The sequence below is a fragment of the Dama dama genome, chromosome 20, assembly GCF_033118175.1.
Source record: "Dama dama isolate Ldn47 chromosome 20, ASM3311817v1, whole genome shotgun sequence".
Taxonomy (NCBI): domain Eukaryota; kingdom Metazoa; phylum Chordata; class Mammalia; order Artiodactyla; family Cervidae; genus Dama; species Dama dama.
This window is the reverse complement of record NC_083700.1, coordinates 104,779,218-104,797,716: the sequence shown is the minus strand read 5'-3', so window position 1 is coordinate 104,797,716 and position 18,499 is coordinate 104,779,218. Positions and strand designations below refer to the sequence as shown.

General features: G+C 49.8%; 1 protein-coding gene across 1 annotated transcript in view; it reads right to left on the bottom strand.

The window, feature by feature from the left end:
* The window catches only part of EPHA10 (EPH receptor A10), a 45,334-nt gene extending 30,637 nt beyond the window's left edge, over positions 1-14,697 (bottom strand). The window contains exons 1-5 of the mRNA XM_061122345.1: positions 14,592-14,697; positions 12,359-12,423; positions 10,987-11,665; positions 4,662-4,817; positions 3,702-4,052 (exon numbers count right to left, since the gene is read on the bottom strand). Of these exons, the coding sequence (XP_060978328.1) occupies positions 3,702-4,052; positions 4,662-4,817; positions 10,987-11,665; positions 12,359-12,423; positions 14,592-14,697 (1,357 nt within the window). The remainder of the gene's footprint in view (positions 1-3,701; positions 4,053-4,661; positions 4,818-10,986; positions 11,666-12,358; positions 12,424-14,591) is intronic.
* Positions 14,698-18,499: the final 3,802 nt, after the last annotated feature.

Below are 18,499 nucleotides of genomic sequence, written 5' to 3'. Positions count from 1 at the left end.
GAACTGCAGCACATCAGGCTTCCCTGTCCTTCACCATCTCCCTGAGTTTGCTCAAACTCATGTCCATTGAGTCAGTGATTCCATCCAATCATCTCATACTCTGTTGCCCACTTCTCCTTTTGCCTTCAGTCTTTTCCAGCATGAGGGTCTTTTCCAAAGAGTCAGCTCTTCCCATCAGGAGGCCAAAGGTGGGCTCATTACCATTAATTATTTCCTTAAAGGCCCTGTCTCCAAATATAGTCACACTGGGGGTTAAGGCTTCAATATATGAATTTGGGGGAGATAATTCAGTCTATGACACCATATGACCTAGCAATTCCACTCCTAAGTTTATACCCAAGAGAACTGAAAACTTATGTTTCCACAAAACTTGTACGTGAATGTTCATAGCAGCATTACTCTAATAGCCAAAAAGCAGAAACAGTCCAAATCCCATAAACTGATGAATGAATAAACAAACTTGTGGTATATCCACACAATGGAATATTACCCATAAAAAGGAATGCAATACTGATACATGCTACAACATGGACAAGCCTTGAAAACATTATGCTAAGTGAAAAAAAAGCCAGACACAAACGTCTAGACATTGTATAATTCCATGTATATAAAATGATCAGAATAGGAAAATCCATAGAAACAGAAAGTGGATTAGTGGTTATTAGGGGCTAGAGTGGGTGGGAGGAATCGGGAGTGACTGTTAATGGGGTTTCTTTTGGGGGTGATGAAAATGTTCTGGAATTAGAGTCTGTGATAGTTGTATAGGAAAAAATGACTAAATTGCACACTTTAAAAGGTATGTGAAATTTTATGGTATGTGAATTATATCTAGAAAGAAAATGACAATATGAACAATGTGCTATGTATAAAAACATACTAGATGTGACCAAAGCTATTCTCAGAGGAAATTTCTTAGACTTAAAATATTAAAACTATAATATAACAATTAAGCACTGAACTTACCTAGAAAAAGACCTCAGGAAAGCAGGAGGATGGTGTTAAGAAAGATAAAATCATAAAATAATTGACAAAAGTAAAGAGCAGTGAAATTGATGAGTTCAAGAGCTGGTTATCTGTCATAACCAATAAAATAAATTCCTTCCAAGAATAATTTTTTAAAAAGAAATCACAGGGCACAATACAAAGAAAGAGAAAGTAAACTCTAGATACTACAGAAAGTTTTTAAATCAGCATTTCTGGACTAATAAGTTAGAAAAAGATCATCAAAAGATGTTCTGTGGAAGTACAGATTAACAAAACTGATTCAAAAGGAAGTTACAGAAAAGACTGGGCCATCAGCAAACTTTCACTAAAAAAGTGGTTTCCCAGGCAGTTCTGCCTGTCTCCAAAGAATGATAACTATGCTATTTAAACTATTCCAGAGTAGAGAAAAAGAAAAGATTATCCCTGATGCCTTTTTCAAAGCCAGCATTACCAAAATGCTAAAACTCGACAAAGAACACAAAAACTAATCTCTTTTATAAATGTAGATGGGAAATATTAAAATATAAGCAAATTAATTCAGCAAATATTAAAAGAATAAGACACTCATCTGCAGCAGGGTATAATCTAGGAATGCAGAAAATCACATTGTAAAATCCATTAGTAGAATTCATCATATCAAAAGTTCAAAGGAGAAAATACATGTGGTCATCTTGAAAGATGCTTAAGAAGCATTTTGTAAAATTAACACCCATTGCTGACTTTTTTAAAGCAAAAGCATTATATGGCCAAAGAGCTAAAAGCAGGGCTTTGGTAATAGACAGACCTGTGTTCTGGCTGACTTCGGATAATTCACTTGGCCTCTCAGGCTTCACTTTTATCATCTGAAAGATGATTATAATTCAATTTAAATGAATTAATGTAGAAAATCATATTGCATGGTACCCAACACAGAGCAGCCCTCAATCAGTGGAAGCTTAGTGTTTTTATTAATAAAATGGGAGCAGAAGATTATTTCCTTAACACGATTTTTAAATCCATCTATATCATAATATGATTGTTATCAGGAAATACTAGATAAAAATTTGTGTTACATATATTATGCAGTGGGGGATTTATAGTAGATAATTCTAAGTATGTATATAAATACAGAAAAAATTGTGGAAGGATATACTCCAAGGTATTAGTAGTTGTGTTTATCTCTGGATAACAGGATTCTGGGTGCTTTCTTTCATTTTCTATACTGAATTTTTTAAATGTAAATGCAGGACTTTCCTGAAGGCCCATGCCAATACAGGGGACACAGGTGTGATTCCTGGTCTGGGAAGATCCCACTTGCCATGGGGCAACTAAGCTCTTGCACCACAACTACTGAAGCTCGAGGCCCTAAAGCCCTGCCTGCCTCAGCAAGAGAAGCCACCACAGGGAAGAGTAGCCCCTGCTCTCTGCAACTAGAGAAAGCCCACACACAGCAATAAAGACTCAGGGCAGCCAAAAAAAAAAAAAAAGAAGACAGAAAAAAAATTGTTAAATGTAAATGCAATAGCAAATGTTAGGTAGGGATAATTAAAAAAAAAAAACAACAACAACTGTTCTTCCAGAAAACCAGACAAGTTGGGAACCCTCTCCTAAAAGGCAGAGGAAATGGACTGAGAGCTGAAAATGACAAAGGAAGTGACAAGATTTGAAAATCAGAAAAATGGACGTACAACTCAAGGCTTAGAGAGATTCTTAGAGAGACTGGAGTTATCAGAGGTTCTAGTCAAAGTAATAACTGAAAAAAACTTTCAGAAATAAAAAGAGGTACGCAGATTGAAAGTTTTATGATGTTATAGCCAAACTCAATGAAAAGAAATCAATATTGGTTAGATTTTATTTTCACCAGTAGGCTAAAGGATTATAAAAACATCCATGTGTGTACACATTTGTATCCAAGTTACCTACAAAACAACGAAAATTACCCTGGCCTCAGACTTCTCTGCAACACAGCTGCCATTAGACAAGGAAGCAGAGTCACAAAAGGATCATATCTTTTCAGACATGAAAAAGACTCAGAAATCATACACTCTTTTCTTGCAAAGGATACTTGGAGGATTACTTGAAGCTGTACCCCAGCTGAGTAAGACAAATCAAAAGTATTAATAAAAGTCAAGAATGAGGAAGATGTGATATTAAAGGAGTGCAGGTCTTCACTTATTCATCTAAATTCCAGACTCCCAAAAGGGACTGTTATGTGTTGGCCTGTGAATTCTACTGTTCCTACCCTCCGACCCTCCGTGCTTCCTTGATCTTTTCCAGGGCCAGGAAAGAGGGTGAGGCAGTAGAATCCTTGTAAAGGCCAAGGGACACACAGGGTCCCTCTTTCTGAGAAAGGAAATAGGGAGGTATGATTTGGCTTCCCACGGAAATTTTTGGACAGAGAGGGCAAAAGATTGCAGAATCTTCCACCTCTTTTTTCCGGTAACTGCAGAGCTGGGTGTGGGGAAAAGGCTCACTCCAGGTCAGGAAAGAGGAGAGCGCACTGGCTCCCGCAGACTCGCTGAACACTCATAACCTCTGTGGCCCCGAGGCACAGAGTCATCCGCATCTTCAGTCCCTCCCGCGTGGCCTTCGGGAAGGGGACTGACTTCGGTGGGGGTCGCCGGGGTCGGGGATCTTCGTGTAAAACCTGCGATCGCAGTTTATTTGGGGTGTTGCGGGCTGTGGGCATGCTCGCGGTGGGTGGCACAGGGGAGCGCGCGAGGTGCGGAAGATCTTACCCCCGGGCCCGGTGGAGACCGTGACCTGCGCATAGGTGGCTCCCGCGGCGGCCGCCGGGCCAGACACGCCGTTGAGCGCGGCCACGCGCACGGTGTAGCGCGCGCCGGGCCGCAGGTGCAGCAGCGTGGCGGCGCGCTCCCGCAGCCCCACCTGGCGCGGCACGAAGGCCACGCGCGGCCCGCATGGCTCGCACGCGCCCGCCGGGCCCTCGCGGCCGCAGCGCAGGCACAGCAGCGAGTACGTGACGTCCGAGCGGCCGCCCGAGTCGGCCGGCGGCAGCCAGCGCAGCCGCAGCGCCAGCGGCGAGCGGCTCAGGCTGTACTGCAGGTCCCGCGGGGCTGACGGCGGCCCTGGGGGAGATGGGTGGGCGCAGTCAGGGGTGGGGGTGGGTGGCCGCGTAGCAGAGGGGGGCGGGGGCGGGGCGGGGAATGGGCGGGGTGTGACCAGTAAAGGGCGGGGCCAGGTGGGAGGGGAGGGGCGTGGGCCAGTGAGGGGCGGGGCCGGGAAGGGGCGCGGCGTGGGCCAGTGAGGGGCGGGGGGTGGGGCGGGGCGGGGGCCGGTGAGGGGCGGGATGTGGGAGTGGGGGTGGACGTTAGTGAGGGGATGAAGTTACGGATCTGGGGACCCAACAGAGTGTACGGGGGCGGGAGTCCCCCTCCTGACTGGAGAGAGGAGAGGTGAGGGCGGGAGCGGTGGCCGGTGGCCCACAGGGTGACCGCCCAACAAGCCTAACCTCATCCCTTCGCCTGGACTCTCTCGGTTGTCCTGGTTCTTCCATCCTCAGGCCCCAGCCTGCGGTCACCACCCCTCCCACCACTCTGCCTTCTGGGGGGCAGGCCCGCGTGTGCGCCCTGGCGCTTCCCAGTGTGGAACCCCTGCCCTCACCACGCCTCCATTCCGCCTTTACAGACCGCCTCCCACCCCCTGCCCGTGGTAAGGCATTCAGGAGCCGGACTCACGGGTGCAGGACGCCGAGGGCGGGTCGGTGGGCGAGCGTGCGTAGCTGTCCTGGCACACGCAGAACGTAGACGCGTTTTCCAGGGCCCGGCTGTGCTCTGGGCACGGCGAGCAGAAGGGCCGCCTCGGGGACACCTTGTAAAACCCTGGGGGACAGGCTGCGGGGAGGAACTACGTGAGCAAGGGGCTACACCAGAGCCTGTCTCTTCTCCACTTTCCCGGTTGGGGTGGAGCTGCGTTGCTGCTTTTAGTAATTCACTGAATGCTCATAACAACTTGTAAGATCTGCACTTTATCCTCATTTTAAAAAATGAGGGAACTAAGGCTCAGAGAGGTTAAGTAACTTGCCAGATGTCCCACAGCTAGTAAATGGAGGGATTCCAACTGCAGCCGACTGGTTCAGAGCCCACACCACACTGCCCTAAGGCCCACTAGAAGAAAAGGAGCCAGGCTTTTCCAGTTTTGATGTGAGGACAGAAGGGAGAGGCCTCTGAGGGTTGTTCCCCAGTTACTCAAGGACAGACACCCACACACTCCCAGTAAAAACATTGTCACACACAAACACACACACACTTGTCAGAGCTCTTCCTCCCACCTCCACTGTTTGAGGGTTAATGCATCATAAATCCTCTACTGACGCACTTGGTCCCCATTTAAGAGTGGAGCCAGCCACTCAAGTGGAGTGAGAAGAGGGACCATGAAAGTTCCTTGGTTCTGACACCTCCTCAGTTACTTGGCTTCTCTCACTTCCCTCGCCTCCCCTAGAAGTCGGTGGTTAAAAGCACAGGCTTTTCTATCTACCTGGGTTTGCAGCTGAATTGCATGACTTATTTGCTGCGTGGCCTTGGGCAAGTTGGTCCACTTCTCTGAGCCTTGCATAGAATACCTACCTCAAAAAGGTGGTTGGAGGATTGAGATAAAAGATGCAAACCGCTGAGCCCAGTACAGACAACATTTGCACACTAATGCTAGTAATTACTCTTCCTCCAGCACAGGCTTAAAGTGGAAACAGCTCAACACCCACTTTAAAAAATTTCTCACCAGCTGGGCCAGAGAGGGCGGCAAAGGCTTCTGGCCCTCCTCTCAGAGCTTGGGTGGTCCTCACCTGGTTCCCTGACCCTGCCAGGATTTCTTTATCCCTCTCCTCTGGTTTAGCTTTTTGTGGAAGGCTGGCAGCTCTCCAGCCCCAAGAAGACATAGTACAACAGAAAGGATGTAGACTAGCCCTTGGGAAGAACTTCCAGCTGTCTGGGAGAAGAGGGCAGGGGGCTGAGGGTTCTCATTATCTGGAAGCTTAGGTCTGGCAATGGGTCCCTGTTGCCTAGAGCCCTGGGCTTTGGGCAGCTTTGGGCAGGGCCTCCAAAGCTCAGGAGTCTTTGGGAGTTCCTGCCTTTGAGACAAAGCACAGGGCTCGCGAACATCTGGTCTGGGCAATAGCAGTCAGGCTGGGACTCCGGAGGCCTTGGTTCCAGTGTTAGCCTTGCTACTTCCTATGCCTCTCTGGCCTCAACAAACCAGACAAATGCAAACACTAGGCATGGCCTGCCCACCTCCATCGGGAAGTAAGAGAGGGATGTGTTTGCAGGATCGCACAGCAGGAGAGAAAGAATGTGGGAAGCTCCTTTCTCCGTGTGTATGTGTGTCTGGGGTCCCAGAGGTGGGTGGTCCAATCAGAGACAGCATTGCTTATGTCTACTTTGAGAGGCTCTGTTTAGAAGAGGTTGTATTGAGGAGCAGACTCAGGAAGGGACTCCTGAGTACCGGCCCCCTCCCTCTCTTCCTCACGGTCAGAGTCAGAATTTCAGGGGTGCTCTAGTTGAACGCCCTCTGGCCTATCTTGCAGCAGCTTTCCTAGCTGCTTTCCACAGTCTTTGCTCAGATACCTGGTAGTGGGACCCCACCTCCTTCTGAGGCGGCCTCTGCTGAACAATGCTGGCAGTTTGAAAGTGCTTCCATTTAAATTTCACATCAGCCCCCTAGGGTACTTTCCCCCAGCTCTGAGAAGAAAGGGGGGTCCAGAGAGATTGATTGAGTAACTTCTCACAGCCCCTCAGTACCAGGCAGAGCTGGGATCTGAGTGCGGGCCTCTGCCCCCTGTAGGGGGCGCTGTGGGGGAGTGGGAATAGCAAGTCACAGCTGTTAGTTAGGTTGCCACCTGGCTCACACTGGCATTCAGTAAGCAGGTGGTGGGGCTTCCCAGGTTCAGTAGTAAAGAATCCACCTGCAATGCAGAAGACACAGGTTCGATCCCTGGGTCAGGAAGATCCCCTGGAGAAGGAAATGACAACCTGCTCCAGTATTTTTGCCTGGAAAATTCCATGGACAGAGAAGCTTGGCGGGCTACAGTCCTTGGCGTCACAAAGAATTGGACATAACGTAGTGACTTGGCGACTGAGCACTCATGCCTTCATGCTGAGCCCAAATCAGCCTCCCTGCTTGTAACCCGCCTCATGCCTGTCTGTCGCAGGGACTTGATGTACCCTGTGGAGCCTCAGCATGTCTGCTTGAGTCCCTCTGCTCCAGGGCAGTACAGAGATTTGAAGACACGAGTCATACACTCTGACTTTTTCCCCCAAGGGAAACCCCACATCTTTCAATAATTCCTCTGGTGGCTGGGAGAGGAGCAAGAGTCATGGTCATTAAAGAGAGATGCCTCCTTGTCTGTCTGCCTTCAGAGAGGGCTCTATAATAGCTACAGAAAATACTTTCAAGGCCTTCCCTTTCTAAATACAAACCTGACCATTTCATTTCCCTTTATAAAAAACCCTCCAACAGCTCCCCAATGCCAACCCCACCCATACCACACTGAACTTTTCCTTTTCCACCTCTGCGTCTTGTCCCATAATGTCTTACGCAACTTCTCTCCTGGCAAACGCCTATGTTTCTCCAAGTCCTAGTTCAAAATAATACCTCCCCTGTGAAGCTTTACCTGGCATCCTCCCCACGTCCTTGCTCCCTAAGGCAGAGCTGATGCCATTACAAATGGCCTTTGTCTGGTCTCAGCCAAAGTCAGAAGTGGGATTGGGTTCCTGAGTCTCTCTCTCTCTCTCTCTCTCTCTCTCTCACTGTGATTGCCTAGAATGTATATCTAAATCCCCTCCTCCAGTCCCTGATCCATTCATTCAACAATTTTTTAGCATGGCTATGAGCCAGGTGCTGTTCTAGGCTCTGGAGCTGCAGCGGTGAGTAAAGCAGAGCAAGATTCCCCTATCCACTGGTACAGGTGCCCCCTCCTAAACCACAGGGAGAAGAGAGGCCATGGGTTGGTAATTCTCTTCTCTATCAGCTCTTTCCGGTAACAGTACAGGGAGTAGAGCCATAAAAGCAGTCCATTTAAGGCATGGGCAGCAGGGCACTGTATTTAAAAACAATAAAACTGACTAAAACATGGCCTGCTTTTTGTTAGCAGCATGCATCAGCAATTCTGATCCACATCAGTAATAAAATACTTCTTCCCTGGAGGTCGACTGCCGCCCCACACTTGGTAACCCTTTGGCTCCTCACCTCCTGTATAAACAAGGCTCTCTCTCATCTACAGTAAAAAAAAAAAAAAAAAAAAATCCTCTCTCCACCCAATGTCCTCCTCAAGACATCATGCCCTCTTCTCCCCTTTCAAACCCAGCCTCCAGAGAGTGTTTACATTCCCTGCCTTTAGCTCTTCAATTTCCTTATCCTCTTACCTGCTGCAGCTGGTAAGACCTCCATCACTCAGCTGAAACTGCTCTCACCAGGGCCACTAGGCAGACATTGACCAATCTTCGTGTTCCCTACGGCTCACCAACACTGCAGGCCATCCTCTCCTGGAACCTCCATCACTCTTGTTGTTGTTGTTTAGCTGCTAAGTCACATCTGACTCTTTTTTGACTCCATGGACTGTAGCCCACCAGGCTCCTCTGTCCGTGGGATTTTCCAGGCAAGAAACCTGGAGTGGATTGCCATTTCCTTCTCCACGGGGTCAGCCTGACCCAGGGAACAAACCCAGGTTTCCCACTTGGCAGGCAGATTCTTTACCACTGAGCCACCCAGAAAGCCCTCCATCATCCTTGGCTGCCATGAAATCACACTCTCCTCCAGCCTCTGATCACTGCCTTGCAGTCTTCTTTATAGCTCCCCTTTGTATATTGCTGTTCTGTGAGACTTCATCATTGGCCGCCTTGCTTCTTTCCCCACACATTCTCCCTGGTCTGTCCCAACCAAACCTATAGCTTCAAGTAGCATCTATCTCTCTGTTGCTGAGTTCCAGACCCACTTTCTAGCTACCTCTATTTGAGTGCACCATAGACACCATCAAATCTTTTTGTGCATTCATGCCCTGTGTTCTCTACTCCAGTGAATTACCATCTGTGCATTCCATCCTCTGGATGCAGATAAGTCAACAAGGACTCCTTCTTCTAAATCAATGGTCACCAAGTGCTGTGGAGATCTTGTTATTACATCCATCCTTGTCACTCAGTGAGCTCTGCTTCTGCCTTGGTTCAGAACTTGTGCTCTTTCTCCTGGACTATTACATCATCTTTCTTCCTCAACATCTGGCCTCTAATCCTTCCTTCTCCAGCTTTTTCTTTGTAATTGCAGCTCGAGTGATCTTTTGAAAATACAAATCTGAATTTGTCAGATCTCTGCTTCAAACTCTCCCTAATGGTCTAAAGCATAAAGTCTAAGCTCTTTATCCCTTCTTTATCCCCACTCAAGGCCCTTCATGAATTGCCTCTCCTCTTCTCCAGCCCCATCACCTTCACATCCCCAAATGCCCTCTTCTGTATTCATGCTGACTTGCTGAGCCCCAAGCATGCCCTGTTCTCTCCCTCCTCCATGCTTCTATAGACACAATCTCTTATCTCAGAAATCTCTTGGCTGCCTGGAAGAAAGGCCTTATCAGCATCTCTCTCTACACTTAGAATTGGGTTCTCCTGTCTCCAGGATTCCTCAGATTTCTATTGATATGTATCACCCTTTATGCTAACTTCTCACTCACCCAGTACATTTCCATTGAGCACCTACTATATGTCCCATTATGGACACTGGAGCTGCTAAGATAATACAACCCATTGTCTGAGCTCAAGAAGTTCCTAGTCAAGTGGTAGAAACACTAGGGGTCACTGCAGACCATGGGGTAAATAACCATGTAGAAATAGAGGTTTGGAGGGCCCAGAAGTGGATCCCAACCTTACCTGAAGAGTCCAGGAAAGTTTTTCTCTCCAAGTCTGTTACTGAACCACAAGAGCCCCAGGGAAAAGATAGTGACATTCATTTATAAACATATCATACACCCTCAATAAATGCAGGTGAGGTGTTCTTAACTCATGTTGAATGGATGACTGAACAAAGAAATGAGAGCAAGTTTAGTCACTTCTCCCAGTGTCTTCCCACCACTGTATCAATCTCTCTGTTAGCTCATACATCATCCTGTTGTGACTTTTAAATGTTTACCTCTTTCCACCTAGACTATGAATTTCTCAAGAGTTGAGATTATGCCTGATTCATCTCTGTTCCCCTGGCACCCAGAGAAGGACCTGGCCTAGAAAAAGTCTCACTTGGTCTTTCTTTATTAAGTGCACATGGTCCACACCCCATTCTTACCCTGTCCTCAGAGCTACAGATAGGGAAGGAGAGACCCGTTCCTGGTGCCCCCACAGACCAGAGAGTCTAACAGAACCCTCAATATGAAGGATCTCCCCTGGGGGCACAGTGACTCTAGTTCAGAGAGTTGGGTGGGATCTTAGTAGTCACCTAGTGCAACTTCCCAATCTGTCTCTCCAGCTCAAGAATCCTCCTGCCAGCCTCTGACTTGTATATTGTTGGTGACAGGAAGTTCACTCCCTCTAATGTAACCAATCCCAGCAGCCTCTAGCTAATAGAGTTAGGCTATTGTAGAGTTCTTTCTTTCCTATGCACAGGGGAGGCAGCATGGTGTAGTAGAAAGAACCTGAGAGTTGGGCAAATCTGGATTTAAAACTCGGTTCCCTGTTTCTTAACTGCAAGCGAGGTGTTAATCTCTCTGAGCCTCTGTTCCCTTATCTGAAAAACAGGGATAAAGGTGATATTATTGCTGTGAATAAATGAGAAGGCCTGTGTGAGGTGTTTATCATGGTGCCTGAAATACAGGTCCCTGATGCCTCCTTGTATGGAGTCAAATCCATTTCTCATTAACTTCACTTACTGGTCCCGGCTGCACCCACTGGAAGCACCACAAAAAGTCAGGACTCCCGGCTCCATACCCCATGACTTCCCCACTCCCCCTCCTGCCTCTTTCATCTAGGACACACTCTCTCCCAACTGCCACCTGCGGGCTACACTCCCACACCACACCCCCAGGGCGCTGGATACCTTCACAGATGTCACCGCGTTCTTGGAATCCCGCACTGCAGCTGCACCGGCCCACGGGCACCAGCCACTCGCCATCGGCGCCGCAGTGCATGCGCGGGGGGCTGCCGGGCTCCCCTTCTGAGTGTGCCACGCACGTTCCGGTCACCTCCACCAGCGTGGAGAAGGCGCTCTCGGCTGCGGTGGCTGGGAACGCCGCCAGGCCCCGCACCGTGGCGCGGCACTGCTTGTAGTAGACGCGCACAGAGACTAGAGCCACGCATGCGCCCACGTCCTGGAAGGCCAAGTGGAAACCCCGCCGGCTGAGCGGACCGATCTCGCGCACCTCCGTGTTCAGCTTCATCTTGCGCTCACCCAGGTCGCCCTGAGTGAAGCTCTCGTCTGCTGCGATCGTGTCGATCTTGCGGGGCCGGCTGCCCCCTGGGCGGGTACGCCCGCGGCCCAAATCGGCCTCGGTTTCCAGGTAGTAGACATTGAAAGTCTCCTTGCAGGTGCCCGCGGCTCCGGGGATGCTGCTGCAGTCACGCAGTGTGAACTGCAGCTCCACGAAGATGCGCTGCCCGCGCCCGCGGCTGATCCAGCCGGTCTGCAGCCAGTTGTCCTGGTTGGGCTCCAGCACGTGGCACACTTGGTATGTGCGGATGGGACGGTCGTGCTCGTCCACGCCGCTGATCTCCTCCCACTGGGGAAGAGAGCAAACGTGGGCATCTCAGAGCCAAGGCGCTCCCAAGAAGTCGAGCCCTGGCGTTGACTGGGGCTGAAGCCCCCCTTCCCCATCATTCTGCATCCTCTTCTCTCCTCCTTCCCCATACACACCCCTGAAATTATAAGACGCAGAGCTGGGAAAAACCTTGGAGACGACTGAGGTCCCCCGTTAACAGGGAAACAGGCTCCAGAGAGGTGACTTGAGCGGATAGACACGTCCTCTTATAGCAGAAGTAGGGAGTCTCCTGGCTCTCCACCTCCTGCTCTTTCCACAACACCAAGCTGCTGTCACACCATCACATCTCCCCCCATTACCCCAAGTTTCCAAGCCTCTTTTAGGATTCCAAGTCTTGCTTGTCCTGTCAGTCCATCAATCAACAACATTGCTTAGTGGACCTACTGGGTGCAAGGCACCATCCAGCATTGGCTCCATCCAAATGCTGTGTCTGTTCCTAGACACACCCAGTTCTCTTATCACTTTTTTTTTTTTTTTTTTCAGTCTGACTGAAGAGTCAACATTTTCTAATAGGCCACTCTGGCTTGAAGCCAGGGCTTCTGGAGACTACAATCTCAGGAGCATTTTGATCTGATATAGCCATGGGGAGATAAAGGGGCTGAGTCCTAGACACCAGGGGCTCCTTGGGACAGAGAGGGAAAGGTTTACACTTACCCCATTACTTGGCAGTGCAGTCCAGCCCAGCTCAGCTTGGGAAGCTTTGGAATCCAAGAGGATGACTAGAGAGAGGGAAGAACAGAAATATCAGAAAGTTCGGGGCAGGGGTCAGTGAGAACCTTTGGTGAGTTCACTTTAAATTTGCTGACTGAGAAAACAGAGAATGTGGTGAAGGATACAGACAAGTTTTTCCCACTTCATATGTCCCCATGAGAAGGCGTGAGTAAATCTAGTCTAAAGAAAGGTAGCCACAATGATTAGGGAGGGAGCCTGTATTAGTTTTCTGTGACTGCTGTAACAAATTACCACAAATTTAGTAGCTTAAAACAACAAAACTTTATTCCATTATAGTTCTGGAGGTCAGAAGTTGAAAATCAGTTTCACTGGTCTAGTCAGGGTGTTGGAAAGACTGGTCCCTTCTGGAGGTTCAAAGGGGAGAATCCATTTCCTTGCCTCCTTCAGCTTCTAGTGGCCACCTGAATTCCTTGGCCTGTGGTCCCCTCCTGCATCTTCAAAACACATCATTCCAGCCTCTGTTTCCTTCTCTACTTCTGTTTCCTTCTCTACTTCTGTTTCCTTCTCTACAGAAGAACTCTGACTTCTGTGTCTCTCTTATAAGGACCATTGTGATTGTGATTGGGTGACCCATATAATCCAGTGTAACCTCTCCATCTCAAGATCCTTAGCCACACCTGCAAAGTTTATTGCCATTTACGACAATATTCACAGGTTCTGGGGATTCGGGTATGGAAATATTTGGAGAGTCATTATTCAGGCTGGCGTGGAATCCATGATGTGTTCTAGGACTGGCTCTAAAATGGGATCAATGACCCCCCCCCCCACCTTCCCAGATCCCCCAAGTTATAAGTGAGTGTCAATAAGAGGGAGAAAGTGATCATATCTGAGAATTCTTATACACATTCCTGAATTCAGTCATGCTCATGGGTTCTTTTGAGGTCTAGGATCACCAGGGATAGGGGAGACTTGAACTTTTTAGTTTGACTCCCAGGGCCTCTGGGGAAAACGAAGTAGAGAGACCCTGCCAGCAGCAAAAGAAATAAAAATCTTTATCTCCTCAACCAGCCCCTTTCCCAGGGGCTGTCATCTCCACTGCTTTTGAAATATTATCAAAATTCCTTTAATACATAAAGACATGACCCATTCTAAACCAGAGATGCATGTGGTCACTTTCTTCCCCCATGAGGCATCTGAACTGCAGTCTGAATTCTGCTGTCAGGATCGGTCCCAGAGAAACACTGGTTAGAAGCACAGCAGCAGCTCAGAGCCAGAAGCCCAGGCCATCTCCAAATCTTTGGAGATTACTCATCTGGAGCTTAAGCAAGGGGGTGGGGCTCCAAGGTGAGCCCTTTAAGGGGGCTGGCCCCAGAGGTGTCAGCGACAATGGGCAGGATCACTGACAGCTTCCCGATTTCGGTGTAACCGACAACACATCGGAATTGCATATTGGAAAGCATCAGAGATCTAGCGCCCAGAACAACCCCGAGGCCAACGCCTCAGATTCCAGCTCCTCCAGCTCCTGCACCTGGATATTACGCCTCTGGATTTAACTGAGTGTACAGCTCCCCCCAAATTCAGAGTCAGAAGCAGGACGCGGTCGCTGGTACAGCGAGCACCCTCGAACCCGGCAACGCATATCGCGCTGGTTAGTCTACACGCCAAATTCAGCACTGCGGACAGCTCCCTGGTAAGCACGTCGGACAGCTCCCAGACTCTTTCCCCCCAATCCCCGACCCCACGCCCTCTCCGAAACACGCCACCAGACGCCCCCCGCCCCCGTCGCCCCACCAGCACTCTACCTTCTGTTCGCCACGCAGTGGTCCCCTAGACTCCCCACTGTTCCGGCTCCATCCCGTCTCCTTATACTCCAATCTCACCTCCGCATCTCCCTGCCCCCACACCTCCCACCTCCAATTGCTCGGCCTGTCCGTCTCACCGGCCCCTGAACCGTCGCCTCTGGCTCCCACGGTTCCTGGTCTCTTTCTTCCCCAGCCTCCCAGGTCTCCAGCCCCCTAGCTCCTCAGTGCTCCTCTCTTCTCCGTTGTTTAGCCACCTTTTCCTCTCTCTCCAGTTCTTTGCTTTCTCGCTGTCCGCTTGCTTCAAACCCCAATACAGACTCCAGTCTCTTCGTACGACTCCTTCCCCAAGCACCCCAGTTCTTCAGCTTTCTATCTTTTGGCATCCAAGCCTCCCAAATAGCCACCAATCTCACCTTCCTCGGCGGTCCCGGGCCTCCCCGGCCCCAAAAGCAAAGCGAGACACAGCGGCATCAGGCAGATGAACAGGCGCAGCGGATGTGGGCAGGCGCCGGTCTCCATGGTCCGCAGACCGAGCTGTCAGTGCGGCGGCGGCTCAAGCCGCGCCAGCCCCAGCACCGCTGAGCAGTGCCCCCAGACCCTAGCGCTGGCTGGGGGGCGGGATCTCGCCGGTGACCATCATCCATGGGCACCAATCCCTATGTACCACCGCGGGAAGTCCACCAATCCCCGCCAGCAGAAGGTGGAGAGGTGGAGTTTCATAGGCCAGGGGCGGAACAGCAAATTGGAGAGGGAGAAGGAAGGGGTCCCGCCAGTCTCCAAACCATGGGGGGTGGGGCAGCGCTGAGACCCGGTTTGGTTCACGGGGAGAGGGATGACCTGGCGTGGGTGGCCCAGAGCGCTGAATCTTAGCCTCTCATTCGTGAGAAATAGGCAATGTGGGCGTGGCTTAAGGAGGAGCAAACCGCGGGGAGGCAGCGACACTTACAACCTCTGAGCTAACCTGGAAGACCCCTAGTACCCAGGACTTGCAGGAGGTTTTGGGGTCGGTGTCCCGACCCCAAGCTCTGGGAAGCTCCTCTATCTCCTAGCCCTTATCTTCTTCCTGTATCTGCAGCTTTGGGTATCTCGTGGCTCCACCCCGCCCCCTTTCTCCCCGCCCTCATCTCTCTCTCTCTCTCTCTCTCTCTCACACACACACACACACACACACACGCACGCACACACACACTGGGGAAGAAGAGGCCAAGCACGAGCCCGAGAGCTACATGAGAAAGGAGAGTAAAGTGGCAGACACAGTGCCACCCTACCAGCAGCTCTTCCGAGGCTGGGGAACCATGTGGACGCCAGGATGGGCGATTGATAGATTTTGCATGAACGACTGGTTCCCCAGGTTCTTGCTTCTGCAGCCAGGACACAGGCAGCCCTCTCCGCGACCACCCCTTTCCCCAGTCTGCTCAGAGCCTGGAGTTTCCCCCTTTATAAATGCTCTCCGCCCACCCCAGGGACTCGTAAAGAAAGCAGCGGCCAGACTCCCGGGCATCAGCGAGAGTAATCTTCGCAGAGTTCACCCAGCGTTGAAAGAGTCGAAAGGAAATGTGGAGCACGACCTCTGTCTTGTGAAGGTCATTTATGTGCTGGCTGAGGGTTTAAGGCGTTGATGGTGGGAAGGGCTGGAGCCCTCCAGGATGAGGGAGGCGGCTACTGAGCGCCACCGTCTGGACTGAACCTGAGCAGAGAAAGCTCCACCCACCCAGTGGCTTTTCAGACCTCTTTTCTTGGGGGGCCTAACCCCTCTCCTTTGGAGGCTATATTAGCCAGAGAAGCCTTGAGAATGAATGTGAGTCCTGCATGGCCTGGATGTCTGTGCGTTTTGTATATATGTATTCCACATCCTTCAGCCATCACTCACTGGGTGCCATGTTCTGTGCTGAGAATACCTGAGTGAATCACCCTGTCTCTGCACAGTCCATACCTCTTTGAGCACCAAACGGAATGAAAATTTCTGACATCATAGAGCACTGGTCATTTACAAGCCACTTTCATGTGTCACTTCGTGTGTGTATGTGTGTGGTATGTGTACAAGCTTACTCACAGACATACTTGCTGGACAGCAACAGTAGGAAGAGAGGCTGGGAGGAATTGAGTTCCTTCGCCCGTACAAAGAAAGGTCATCAGGAGAGGCTGAGGCTCGGAGACCGCAGAAGACCGAAGCTCGCTGAAGAAGCATAGGGAGGTGTGGCATCCTGCCGGCCCTTGGATACAGGCGGAGGCTCTGAAATCAGATCTACCTGAAGAAGGGCTCTCACACCCCCACCTCCTTCCCATCTTTATTCTCCACACGCTCGATTTTCCCCTCCCCCTTTCCCCAGCGCTGGGAGCTGGTATTTTTAGAAGCTGCTTAGAGACCCAGGACTCCTTTCATTTCAAAATGAGTCCTCACTCAACCACTCCTCATCCCTCCCTTCAAAACGGGGTCCCATCCTTTTTGCAATCTCTAAGGCTCCAGCCACGGCTTCTTCCCTGAACTCCAGGGACTTCAACCCAGAGGTTCTGACCCCATGTGCTAAAACAAAATGCAGCCTCCCTATAATCTTCACAAGGATCCTTCAGAAGTCAAGCAGATGGAGGAAATTATCCGAGGAAAACCACATAGAATGACCCAACAAATCCCTGGTTGTCCGGAGTCTGTTTCCCATCTTTCCTATCACACACCCCTGCAGGCTTCTTGGGGAAATCACCAGATCAAGACCCTAGGAATAAGGGAAAGAAGAGGAAAAGAAGAAATGAAATAAACCTTGTCTTTCTTCATCTGAACAATTCATCTGTAATAAAAGCAGAACGGAGAAGCCCCCTGTGTATGCAGATATATGCAAATCAGCTGGATCTTAAGAATCGCTCTAAGGCGACTCCACTCTCACCAGGAGGCTGTGGAATAGACATCTCAGTAAAGAAATACAGGAGGGCTTCAGATGGAAACTGAACTGTGGTTTATTGTGAGCTTTAAGTGCTAGAGGCAGTCAACCAGGAACCAGGTTAGATCCCTCCATAGAACAGCAAACCAGTGCTCCGTCGGGGGGGGGGGGGGGTGCTGCAGGGGGTTCTGTCCATGGTACTTAATTATGAGACCAAGGGTTAATGGCAGTCTTGTTTCTTTCCATGGTGCTGAACCTACCAGGGTCTGGACCCTCCATTTTCAACTGGACCTGGGACTTCTCTGCTGCTGCACTGATTCTCAGCCCAGGTCTCTCTGCCTGCCCCTTCGGCCTATTACCAAGATCCAAATATTCAAGTCTCCGGAAGACAATCAGCCTTACTTCCTGGAATAAGAGTGGAGGGTCCTGGGACTCTTCCAGAAACGCCAGTTTTCTCTGCTACTCCTCTCAAACCCCATGTGAGGTAATGATGGCAAGGATGCTTCTCTCTACTGCTACCTCACTGTCTCCAGGATGCTGAGAGAATACTTGGTGGAGCTGAGACGTTTAATTCAACATCCAAATACAGAGAAGTGGTCTTCCAGGGAGCAGATCCAACTTTCCTGCAACTTCCATCTCCAAATTGTTGAAAGCTACACATCTAGGGGCTGAAATTTTTATTTCTTCCTTTCACACGGATGCAGAAAGTACATTTGTCATGGCTGAACAGAGGAGATCGTCTCCTTCATGAAGAAGACCAAGATTGCTCCAGAGAAATCAGGGTCAAGACTTGCTCTCAAGAAAAAGGACAGGGAAGGTGCAAAAATCAGTGGGGGCCCCTACTGCTCAAAGAAACATTTCCAGTTTGTCTCTTTCCTCTTCTGTTCCATCTCCCACTCTCCAGCCTAAGAAAGAAATCAGTTCAGTTCAGTCGCTCAGTAGTGTCTGACTCTTTGCAACCCCATGAACTGCAGCACACCAGGCCTCCCTGTCTATCACCAACTCCAGGAGCCTACTCAAACTCATGTCCATTGAGTTGGTGATGCCATCCAACCATATCATCCTCTGTCATCCCCTTCTCCTCCTGCCCTCAATCCTTCTCAGCATCAGGGGCTTTTCAAATAAGTCAGCTCTTTGCATCAGGTGGCCAAAGTATTGGACTTTCAGCTTCACATCAGCCCTTCCAATGAATACTCAGGACTGATCTCCTTTAGGACGAACTAGTTGGATCTCCTTGCAGTCCAAGGGACTCTCAAGAGTCTTCTTCAACACCACCATTCAAAAGCATCAATTCTTTGGTGCTCAGCTTTCTTTATAGTTCAACTCTCACATCCATACATGACTACTGGACAAACCATAGCTTTGACTAGATGGACCTTTGTTGGCAAAGTAATGTCTCTGCTTTTTAATATGCTGTCTAGGTTGGTTATAACTTTCCTTCCAAGGAG